The 12,478-nt window shown below is 38.4% G+C and overlaps 1 protein-coding gene across 1 annotated transcript in view; it reads left to right on the forward strand.

The window, feature by feature from the left end:
- LOC122064930 (protein ILITYHIA) overlaps positions 1-8,411 on the forward strand; it is a 90,530-nt gene extending 82,119 nt beyond the window's left edge. The window contains exons 54-60 of the mRNA XM_042628716.1: positions 2,564-2,660; positions 2,744-2,926; positions 3,554-3,748; positions 3,825-3,998; positions 4,105-4,237; positions 4,412-4,490; positions 8,003-8,411. Coding sequence (XP_042484650.1) covers positions 2,564-2,660; positions 2,744-2,926; positions 3,554-3,748; positions 3,825-3,998; positions 4,105-4,237; positions 4,412-4,490; positions 8,003-8,045 — 904 coding nt within the window. The 3' untranslated portion in view covers positions 8,046-8,411. The remainder of the gene's footprint in view (positions 1-2,563; positions 2,661-2,743; positions 2,927-3,553; positions 3,749-3,824; positions 3,999-4,104; positions 4,238-4,411; positions 4,491-8,002) is intronic.
- The last annotated feature ends 4,067 nt before the right edge of the window (positions 8,412-12,478 follow it).

Genomic DNA, 12,478 nt, shown 5'->3' on the forward strand with positions numbered 1-12,478 from the left:
ATTTTCAAGTTATAGATAGCTCATTTAATACCAAATTTTGGTTCCTTCATAACTATTTTGTTTAATTCTACAAAAAAGAAATATCTACTTTGTTTAATGAACTTGATTATGCAAATATGAGGAAAAAACTTGATTCTTGGGACTTTCACCACTTTGCAATGGGAAAATAAGGTTTGTTTCTAGGACTTTAACCTTCACCCTCATTCTTAGGCCCTTTATTTTGTTGTTGCCGTGTCATTACTTATGTACTTCTCATATCGGCGGAGACAATTTGAATGACTGATTGCTAATAAAGAAATTATGGAGAGAGAGGATCTTGATGTTGTAAGTTCTTCCTTCCTCAAACCTTACGAGAAACATTTCTTCTTGGGAGTTCCACTTAATAATTTGCTTGATTGAATTGGAGGTTTACTAATAATGCACTTTTCATCCTTATTCTATGTAAGGTATTTTTTTCTATGTTTATTTATCACTGGAGAATATTGATCGCTTGTGGAATAGGTGCTGAGAATCCCTTATAGGTGTTGTCTTTGGAAGAAAGATGTGAAATCTATTAATTCTATTTTAGGGCAGGAGAGCACTAACTTGCTGACGCAGGTACATTCAAGCGTGTGGGAGCATCTTCAGCATAGAAGCAGCACGGTCTTTCAGCCCCTGCTGTGTCTAGGGCGTAGACACCCACAAATGGGCAGCTTTCTTTATTCCTATATTTTATTGGAATGGTTGCTATTTAGGAATCACATAGCAGGTGGATGGAGTGTTTTGCTAATCAGTGTTTTGTAATTTTAAAGATTTGAAGTCAAAACCTAACCGATATAAAATATAAATCTATCATCAATTAAGTTAATCCCATATTTAAACCAATTGCAACAAACTAATTGATGTATTGATTATTTAAATTCAGGCAAAACTGCGTGAACAATAACTCAGCCTTATCCCGACTAAATGGGGTTGGCTACATGGATCTGATCAAAGACGACAAAGAGAAAGGACCACATGCACACAACACAAGTCTCATCTAAATGGGATCAGTGACATGGATTATTGTCCTCCAAAAAGATCTGGAGGTAATACAAGGGACCAGGCCCAAACTATGCATGCCATTCTTCACTACTTCTCCTATAGTCAGTTTAGGCCTAACCCTAGCTCCTTTTGATCCTTCTATCTGGATCTGATCACTCCTCCTTACTAGTGCCTCCACAGGCCTCCGTTGGACCTAGCCACACCACCTCAAACGACTATCTCAAAACTTATCATGGATCGGGGCAACTCCCAAAGCTGCTCTAATATGGTCGTTCCTTACTTTACCATTGCTAATTGGTTTCGTACCCTGGGTTGGTAGTGTATTTGGTTGTATACTTTTTCAAATATAGCCCATTATTTAGTATTAAACACATAAATTTCAATGAAAACAGCTAAAATATGTGTAACAAACCCAGAACCTTTAACCAGTACCTGCAAGAGAGACTAACAGTTGATACTCTGGCCTGCCCTCTCATCGTTTTATATACAAATATAATGTCTAGATTTCAAGGGAGCATGGACTCTTAAGTCCTAGTGAGACTAGAAGACTGAAACCTTCCTAATCAGACCATGGTTTAAAGTATCTCCAATATGATACCCCTCCGATACGTATCTTAAATTTAGCCAACGGATACGACGACCGATACCGATACTTTAATCTTTGATCTTTAGCATATCTAAGCGTATTTCCGATACAATACCCGTCTATGCGTATCTTAATTTTAGCCGACCGATACAGTGACCGATAACATTACTTTAATCCTTGAATCAGACTAGGAAAGTGAACAACGAGTATACTAGACTAACAAGGAAAGAAATATAAAAAAAAAAAAATTTGCGAGATTTCAGTGGTTTTAAGCAAAATCTTGAACATTGGGGTTGGATAAAAGGCCTCACCCTCCCTGTTTACCCAACAATGTAGGGCAGTTAGGTTCTTTGATATATATATATATATAAAATCCAAGGGTGATCCCATATACACCCTATATAATCTAACCTGTGGCCAATTTTCCCTACTCAAATCTCTAACAGCATGAAAACCCTAAGTTATCAGAAACCCCAAATCCCTAATTTTGTACTGTTCCTAATTCTCTTATTTGATGCTTTACTCACCCTACCTATTTGCCTTCCATGTAATGGAGATTTTACCATTTAGTTGGGATAAGGCTGAGTAGTTGTTATAATGGAGATTTGACCATTATTCATAACGGTAACTGCAAAATTGCAAATTCCCTTCACCCAATCCTATAGGGTAATGGTAAAGATCCCCTACATTCCTTAGAGATTCGTGCAAGGCCATTACTGACCCAGCCTACCTGTTGCCACCCCTAAATTGACCCATTTTTATTCAGCCTCTCGGTGAGGGAGCTGTTTGATTGCATATTTGTAAATATTTTCTGGAACGTAGTTTGCTTTCGTATCAAATGTTTCTATAAATTGCAGTTTTTTTTTTGGTGTGTGTGTGTGTGTGTGTGTAGATAGCACATGTTTTCCCGTCATATGTTTCTGTGCTTATTTTTTTATTCTAATGTCAATGCAGAATAGTTCGTTCAAGCGCTGCGCTAGCACTTGGAAAGCTTAGTGCCCTTAGTACTCGTGTTGACCCTTTAGTGAGTGACCTCCTGTCAACATTGCAGGTGATGCATTATTTTCAGATCCTTCATATACAGTGAATTCTGAAAACAGAAAAGATATTGTGACAATATTGTATCATTTTCAGGCATCAGATGGTGGGGTTCGGGAGGCTGTGCTGACTGCTCTTAAGGGTGTCTTAAAGCATGCTGGAAAGAGTGTAAATGCTCCTGTTAGATCCCGAGTGTACATACTTCTTAAGGATTTGATCAATCTTGATGATGATTCAGCACGGAATTCAGCCGCAAGAGTATTGGGCACGATATCGGAGGTATTTATTAAATCTTGGTTTCTGACCAGTTCACTAATCAATCATGTATAAAATCAAGAATTAAGGAATTTGGGTCAGTAATTGAATTGGTAGATCTGAGTTAAATATAACTCGGTCTGGCTGCAGCCACTCCTGATTCAGGCAAGGATCAAACAATCTTTAAGTCTTCGCTGAAAGCAGTTTGGTCCAATTTTTGTTATTTTATTTGCTTATTTTTTCTTCAATCTCCGCAATCCACATGGCAAAGGAAACTTAAACGCTGATTTTGTGCCATATTGGATGTTAAGGGATTTCTGGTTATATCTACTGGTCATATAATACTTGTAAACACAGCTAACTGCTCCATTTACTTCAGTTTTGCAAACTGTTTTTGTCCTAGTTTGTAGCTTTACAGATTTGCAGTTTTCTTCTTCTTTTCTCTTCTTCTAGGTTATCTTCTAGCTTTTAACAGTGATTTCCTTGTTTCTAGTCGAATGTATGCACACTTTTTCTGTTAAAATTTTGAGGTACATCTGCAATACACTCAATTTGTTCTGGCCTTCAGCATTTGTTGATATCTTATCCTGTATGAATGGAGCCATTACTTTTTCTTACTTTCTGTCCCTAACTTCTACACTCATATGACAGCACATGGAAGATGGTGAGCTGTTGGACCTGCTGAAGATGTTATTATCCTCCTATCAATCTCCAATTTGGTCTTCTAGGCATGGTTCAGTCCTTACAGTCTCTTCCATGCTTAGGCATAGCCCGTCAGCAATTAGCTTGTCTCCAGTGTTCCCATCAGTTCTAGACTGCCTGAAAAATGCCTTGAAAGATGACAAGGTATGATGATGATGCTGTTGGAATGCATCTTATGATTCTATGATTGGCCACCTCACACTTATTCTATTTCAACCAGTTTCCTGTTCGTGAGACTGCAACAAAGGCATTGGGAAGGCTTTTACTTCATCAAGCTAAAAATGATCCCTCTAACACACAATTGGAACTTCTTCCTTTTATCGTATCTGCCTTGCAAGATGACTCCAGTGAAGTCAGAAGAAGATCATTATCTTGCCTCAAAGCAATTGCAAAGGTATTCAGCATATGCAACGATCTTTTGGAATTCACGTCTTGTATCTTCTCGTACATTTTCTTTCTGGTTGTGCTTCTGGGATCTTGAGAACCACATTTTATGGCAGGTGAATCCATTGATTATTACAGCCAATCTTGCATATTTGGGTCCTGCGCTTTCTGAATGTCTGAAGGATGGAAGTGCACCTGTACGTCTTGCTGCTGAACGATGTATTCTTCATGTATTCCAGTTGACAAAAGGTATTTCTTTGTTCCGTTTCTTTCTTCTTTGCTGCTACATTATTTGAACATCTGTTTCTTGATAGTTACTAGCAATTTGTTCTATCCCTTTGTCAATCGTTTCGCAATACCAATTGGGAGAAATTGGTGGGATAAAAAGGAAATCTACTGAAATTTACTGCGTAAAATCTTCAGGTGCAGAAAATATACAAGCCGCTCAAAAATATTTTACTGGGTTGGAAGCTAGGCGCCTATCAAAGCTTCCTGAACACAGGTGTTGCACTGATAACTTAGTGTATATTCTTGTTCTGCATCAGTCCCATCTTTTATTTGATAATTCTGCAGCTTTTCCATCTTACTTTGCATTGTACAGCACTGTGCTACGGTGCTACCTGACTATAGTGTCTGATATTGATTTTTCCTGAACTACCATTGGGACATGCTCTTTCCATTAATAGTATTTATGGATTCAAAGTGATAATGTTATGTATATGACCTTCACAAGATCAACCCAAGCAAGGATATTTCTTGTGTAAAAGTACTTCCCAAACAGATCATTGCTGCGTTCATATTATTCCCTTGATTGTTTTTTAAGTTGCATCTTCTTGATGAACTGAGACACTGTATTTATGGTTTCTAATAATCAGTAAATCCCAATCAGCTTTTTTCCAATCCCTAATCAACACAGTGGACCATTTGATCCATTGGCTGAATTTTATTGTTCCAAGAGGATTGTCTGATCCTGTCAATTTGGGCGATCCTACTGGAACCTGTGTAAGGATTCTTTAGGACTGGTCCACTTGCAGGTACTGCTAACTGAACCAGATGTGTGTTGCCTTCACAGCTTTAAGGGCTCATCCTCTCCACCGCCCCCCCCCCCCCCCAAAAAAAATAATAAATAAATAAATAAATAATGTTGGAAGAGACTCATCAAAGAGCTCTTAAGGGTGAGAAAATACGAGGATTTCTACAATAACTTACTAAAGAAGGGGAACATCCTATATATAAGATAGCTAAAATTCAGGAAAAGAAGAGCAAGGATCTCAACCAGGTTCGATGTAATAAGAATGAGGAGGGTAGAGTGCTTGTGAAGGATGAAGACATATAGAGGAGATGAGATGAGTATTTTTGTAACCTACTTAATGGAGACGACCCTAATAGGATTGGTTCGAATTTCCTACTCGACAACAGGAATCATAGATATGTACGTAAGATAGGAGTACACGAGGTTAAAGAAGCCCTAAGGAAAATGAAAGTAGGGAAGACACTCATAGTTGTCACGGCGTCAAATCGATCCAAGGCGTTAGAGGGGTGGCTAATCGATTTGGCGATGAATCGCTCATGGCGTTGCCATGGCGGTCAAATCGCCCATGTGTCATTTTTTATTTTCTCTATTTTTTAAAGTTATTTAGTATGCTACTTTTTTATTTCCCCTATTATCTAAAGTTATTTAGCATGCTACAAGCCTACAATATATACCCTATAACATATAAAACCAACATTAAGCAACATCAAATCATCAAAAATCAAAATAGTCCTATTAAAATCACCCTGCATTTTATAAAAAATCGACCCCCTAGTGAATCAGGCGTGACTTGGCGTCCATGGCGGTGTCATGACAATGCCTATCACCTAATGGCGACCGCCATTTGTGAGTCATGTAAATCGTAGCACTGCCATGAACTTCTTTTTCAGCCAGGATTCCAAATCGCCGCCATGGAGACGCCTAGGCGATGCCATGACAACTATGAAGACACCAGGCCCGAATGAGGTCCCAATCGAAGCGTGGAAGAGTTTGGGAGCATGTGGAGTTGTTTGGTTAGCCAGGTTGTTTAACAGGATCATAAATACGAAAAAGATGCCTGATGAGTGGAGGAAAAGTGTTACTGTCCCAATCTACAAGAATAAAGGCGACATAGAGAGTTGCAATAACTGTAGAGGCATTAAACTCACGAGCCATACTATGAAACTATGGGAGAAGGTAATAGAAGTTCGTTTAAGAAGGGAAACCGATATCTCCGGGAACCAATTCGGTTTCATGCCTGGGAGATCCACTACATAAGCGATTTACCTTCTTAGGAGGCTTATGGAAAGATACAGAATCTACAAGAGGGATTTTCATATGGTATTCATTGACCTAGAAAAGGCCTACGACAGGGTCCCCAGAGATTTAATATGGCAGGTTTTAAAGAAGAATGGGGTGTCAAGTAAATGCATAGATGTAATTAAGGACATGTATGGTGATGTGGTGACTAGTGTGAGATCAGTGGGAGGCCAAGGTGTTGAATTCCCTATTACTTACGGGTTATATCAAGGATCTGCATTGAGCCCCTACTTGTTTACACTCATCATGGATGATTTAACCAGGAATATTCAAGGAGAGATCCCGTGGTGTATGCTTTTTGCAGATGATATTGTTCTGGTCGATAAAATAGGGGCAGAGATCAATGATAAGTTGGAATTATGGAGATCTACTTTGGAATCGCGAGGTCTTAAGATAAGTAGAATGAAGATGGAATATATGCGATGCAATTTTAGTCGCTTGGGAAGTGATAGCGAGAGTGAAAATTGAGGGGAGAGAGATCCGACGAAGCGATTGTTTTAGATACTTGGGCTTTACCTTAAACGAAGAAGGTGAGATTGATGATGATGTTACCCACAAAGTTAGGATGGATGAAATGGAGAGGGGCGTCTGGAGTGTTATGTGATCGACGTATCCCTCTAAAGCTTAAGAGAAAATTCTACAGGACAGTCATAAGACCGGCTATGATATATGGTGCAGAATGTTGGGCAGTCAAGAAGCGTAACATACATAAGCTAAGTGTGGCTGAGATGAGGATGTTGAGATAGATGTGTGGCAAAACCCTAAGAGATAGAGTAAGAAATGACAAAGTTAGAACCGATTTGGGAATTGCTCCAATTTAGGATGAGCTCAGAGAATGTCGGTTACGATGGTATGGACACGTCCAAAGGAGGCCTTTGGATGCACCAGTACAGAGGAGTGACCAAATGCAGATGGATGGAACGAAAAGGACTAGGGGCAGGCCAAAAATGACTATTGAGGAGGTAGTAAGAAGAGATGCAATGGTTAAGTCTTCACTCGAGTATGGTATCTAACAGAGTTGCCTGGAGGGCTAAGATCTGGGTTGCCGACTGTTCGTGAGTGGGATAACCAAGACTTTTTTTTTTTTCTCTCGGATCCATGTAGCTGACCCCATTTAGTTGGGATAAGGCTAAGATGTGTTGTTGTTATAGGCTCATCAAAGAGCTATTGACAGTTGGAGGTCCTTCCTCTGTTTTCTTCATCCCAGTGGTGCTCACTGTGTCATTCAAACTTTTTACCCAGTTGCCTTGTTAAGATGTTTATTGTTTATATTCTTGCTACTACCGTCAATATTCTCATTATCTGATGTATGGGCTAATTGGTTGCTAAATGGTTTGAATTTCAAAGTATAAATAGTGAATCTGAAGCCTGTGAGATGCAACAAGTAACAAGTTTACTATACTGTTAGAAGTTTGGAGCTTAGCAACATATTTCTTTTGATTCCTCAATACCTTACTGGTATAGAAGCGAATTTCGCATCTTGGCCACAACTCCAATATCCCCCTTCCTCCCAGGCAAAAAATATAGGGACACATTAAAGTAGGGTGCAGAAATTGGAGTTTGTGCTCTCATGTTGTTTTTGCATGTGTATTTTATCTTTACCCAATACAATAAAATAAAATTAAAGAAAAACATGTCTTTAATGATTTGGTTGCTTAGCTTATCGTGATCTGGTGATGCAGCGACGATAGTGAAGACAGTGAAGCTGATGTAGCAAGTGGCTGATTGATTTTTTGTTCAACATCCATCATGTGGACAAATTTTTGTAAAGTTAGCAATGCAAATATTCATTGCGGCATACTTCAGTCGAAATTCTCCAGCAGAGTTTATTTTTGTAAACAATCGTGTGCTTGTATAGAGTACAGAATAGATGCAGAGTTGTGGATTTGAAACGCAGTTTTTACCTCAAGTGAGGCTTATGTTTGATGTAATGTAACATTATATTTTCTTGATGCACTGCAAAAGCAAAGGTTTAGAGTGGGAACCTTACTAGATCCCTGAATTTTTGTCATTTTTGGAATAATGAATGATTGAAGGAAGTAGATAAATATAAACAATTTTCCCTGTTATTTCTGGGAATATATTGATAAATAATCTGTATTTTGTATAATTAAGCTTTGCCATCAACGTTACCTTGCGATTGTATGTGAGTTGGTGGCTCTGCCACTGGGAAATTGAACTGTCGCTGTTTAGGGGACTGTACACTGGTTTGAGTCCAGATGGTGCCAGTTAACCTGTGGTGGTAAATAGTAAAGGGACAGGAAAAACATTTGTTGGTTTAGTCAAGCACTCTCAGTTAGCTGGTGGTATTTTTTTTTTTTTTTTCTTCCACTTGAATTTTCCCCTGTGCCAATAGGCAGTCTTGGCCATTTTAGAGGTTGTGTTTGGACAGCCATTTTTCAGTTTTATGCTTACAATTTATTAAAATGGTTTTTCCGGGCATGTGGAATCGCCGGAAAAATGAAAGTGCACATTGGCCGCCGGTTGTGAGAAGGTCATAACTGGTTCTCCTCTGCTAGAGATTCTGCCCCCCTTTCATGCCAACTTTGTCCCAAAAAATAGAAAGAAAGAACTGACCAATCCATCTACGAAATTTAGGGCCCATATGAGTTATAAGATGGATCAATGCGTGGACCAATGAGAGAGGATGGGGAGGCATTTACCAATGGGTGGTAGGACAGTCTTTTCACAAGGCCCTTGTCTGGCATAGGGACATCAGATTATTTTTATTAAATAAGGGTTGATAGAGATCTTAGGAAATTATTAATGGGCAAAAGATTTGCAGACTACCAGGCCAAAAATGAAATTACAAGCTGGATCACGTATCACTATTCATATGACGGGTGAAATGTCATAAATACCCCAAACCATATAGGCAGATTCAATAGGGGTGTCATTCTCTCCCTGGCTTGAAACCTTACTCGTGCATCGGAGAGAACCTTTTCCCATTATTAATATAAAAAGATGCACGAGAGAATAAATATTGAAAGAATGTGATAGGGATGGAAGATCCCACCAAGAGGAGAGCAAGGAAAGCTTGGAGAGTTGCTTCCATAGTATAATTAAGACAGCTGGGAACCATTTTTAGGTCTGGTTACATTAGAGTTGATTGTGAAGGATTTATGTGAACTAGAGTTCCTTTTAAACTGCCACTATCTTGGACTAAACATTTTTTTTTTTTTCGTAAAGGTAAGATAAAATTGTTTAAGGTACCTATGTGTGATTAATTTTAAATTCGTGGAAGTTCCCAATTTTTACATTTGCTGGGCTTAAAATTAGAACCTAACTTGTAGTTGAAGACATGAAGGTTTGCTTACAAACTTGGCAAAACCTTTTGTTTACCGAGGCACAGTGTTGGGCTCAAAACCCTGAAACCCAGCCGAGTCACATCCTTGTTTTATTCATGTTCGAGAATTTTTGGGTGACCCTAACGGTAATGGGTATTGCCCACCCAGATGTATCATTGTGGGTCTATAGAGATCCATATGGATCCATCATGTTATTTAGTGGCAAATTAAAACCACTCATGCAATGGGTAGTGTAGGACATGATTTGTCAATAAGAATAGATAGAGAAGAGAGAAAGTGTCCAGATGAAAGAGGGATGAAGAACACTGAGGCAGCCTATGCCAGTTGCATAGAGAGACTTTTCCCTTTTTTATAAATATCTAGAGGGTGCCACTAGGCATAACAACCCCGCCACTAGTGAGAAAAGATCAGCCGGTCATAAGATCTCGATCATCTGGTCGTATGAATCAATATCCAACACTTCTTTTTGCTTTCTTATATACCCTTTCTCACCCTTGTAATGATAGAAAATGAGATAGATGTTGGATGCTGATTCGTACAACCAGGTGATCGACGAGCAACAGATATCTCTCTCTGCTATTCTCCTTCACTTATTTCTTCTTTCTTCTTTCTTCTTTCTTCTTTCTTTCTTTCCTTGTGGTTAGTTGTTATGCCTCAATCAATAGCACAAGGTATGGTTGTGAAGGATTTATGTGAACTAGAGTTCCTTTTAAACTGCCACTATCTTGGACTAAACATTTTTTTTTTTTTCGTAAAGGTAAGATAAAATTGTTTAAGGTACGTATGTGTGATTAATTTTAAATTCGTGGAAGTTCCCAATTTTTACATTTTCTGGGCTTAAAATTAGAACCTAACTTGTAGTTGAAGACATGAAGGTTTGCTTACAAACTTGGCAAAACCTTTTGTTTACCGAGGCACAGTGTTGGGCTCAAAACCCTGAAACCCAGCCGAGTCACATCCTTGTTTTATTCATGTTCGAGAATTTTTGGGTGACCCTAACGGTAATGGGTATTGCCCACCCAGATGTATCATTGTGGGTCTATAGAGATCCATATGGATCCATCATGTTATTTAGTGGCAAATCAAAACCACTCATGCAATGGGTGGTGTAGGACATGATTTGTCAATAAGAATAGAGAAGAGAAAAAGTGTCCAGATGGTATTCTCCTTCACTTCTTTCTTCTTTCCTTTAAAGAGGGAGGTTGGTTCAGTCATGGACCAAATGAAGCCCAACCCCAGGATTCAAGGACTGGACCGGACTTCAATTCAACTCAGCAGAGCTGACATTCTAATGATTGAGGCATAACAACCAGTTTCTTGCCCCCACATTAGTTGAAGAAGATCACATGTTAGTATACTACCATTTCTATAACAGCCATGGTGGGTAGAGACTCGAAGACTTGCTCCTGAAACTGGTCTAACCAACCAATGAGGTGTTCACTTGGAGTATTCTTTATTCCTTAAGTCTTCCTCGATACTTCCCTTCCCCGTTAAGCACATTAAAATCCAACAACCCATACCATGTAAAGCTACGAAGGAGACCTTAAACTCCACCCCTTGTATTGAAAAGACGAAATTACCCTTTACTTTTAGGTTAAATGGAAGATCTAGCTATAGCCCATTTCAAAGTGTTATTAATGCAAACTTAATTCTGAATTGTCCTGTCGGGTAGTAATAAATGGATCATTGAGGTGAATTTTTGGGTTACCCAATACCCACTATTCATTCAATTTCAATACCAACTCCTTGCCTTTAAAGCAACTTTAAGTACTTTTGTAGGATGACCAAAATACCCTTGATGAATGGTTGAGCTTTTTTCATCCTCTAATGAAAATCCAGACCAGACAGCAAACCATGAAAGGGACTGTTCATGTTTTACCTAGTTTAACTCGGCAGTTTTTCCCTTGGTTTCAGAAATCGGATTGGAAGCAATGTAATCTGCAATGAATGCTCTATGATCTTTATTTTCGACTATTTCTCATATCTTTCAGTCAATGAAATGACAGATAATCAATAAAATTTATCGCTAAAAAAAATCTTTGCTTCTTCTTTCCAATTTTAAATCCATGTTCTGATTGAATCCCATAAAATTCAAATTTTCATTAGGATTTTTAAACTTTGATTTTCACAAAACTAATATTCATCAATTAGCCTGTTCATGGTCAAACCAGTTCTACCAACCACATTCACTCAACTGGATAGAATATTAGAAATAACGACTAGAAAATAATGATGTTAAAGAGGGTAGTTTGGTCAGTTTAGTTTACCTTGATCTCTAAGAGTCAATTCTGATATGGTAGAGGTTGGAGAGAGGGAGCCTGACAAGCCAATTTCTTTTTCTTTGAATAAGCAAAGAAGCATCCAAGAATGAAGAATAGAAGAAACTAATCCCATTAAATAATCTGAATTTATTAGTCCCATACTAATTTACACAGCTTATCTCTATCGCCACTATCTATTTGCATTTATTAATTTATTCCATTAAGATGCACCATATGGAAAAGTGTGTATTGTAGCTCAGATCAAGGGATGATTGCTTACAGCCCAAAACTCTAAACTTCCAGAATAGAAGTCTTCCCTTCCCTTAATTTGGCTTCCATAATTTAAACCCTGGAAGTTATCAATTTAAATTACTTGTTTTTTTTTTTTTTTTTTTTTTCAAAAAGAAGAACTTTATGATGCTCACTATTATTCTATTCCTAGTGGATCCAATCAGGGATAAGTTGAATATGGATTAACTCATCACCAAATCAAAGGATGGCCTTGATTAACAAATGGGTCCACCAAATAAAGCTGAGGAAAGAAGACAAGCAGCCCTCACAAAGGAAGGAGATGGTTGAAGAAGGAAGT

The sequence above is a fragment of the Macadamia integrifolia genome, unplaced genomic scaffold, assembly GCF_013358625.1.
Source record: "Macadamia integrifolia cultivar HAES 741 unplaced genomic scaffold, SCU_Mint_v3 scaffold1827, whole genome shotgun sequence".
Classification (NCBI taxonomy): domain Eukaryota; kingdom Viridiplantae; phylum Streptophyta; class Magnoliopsida; order Proteales; family Proteaceae; genus Macadamia; species Macadamia integrifolia.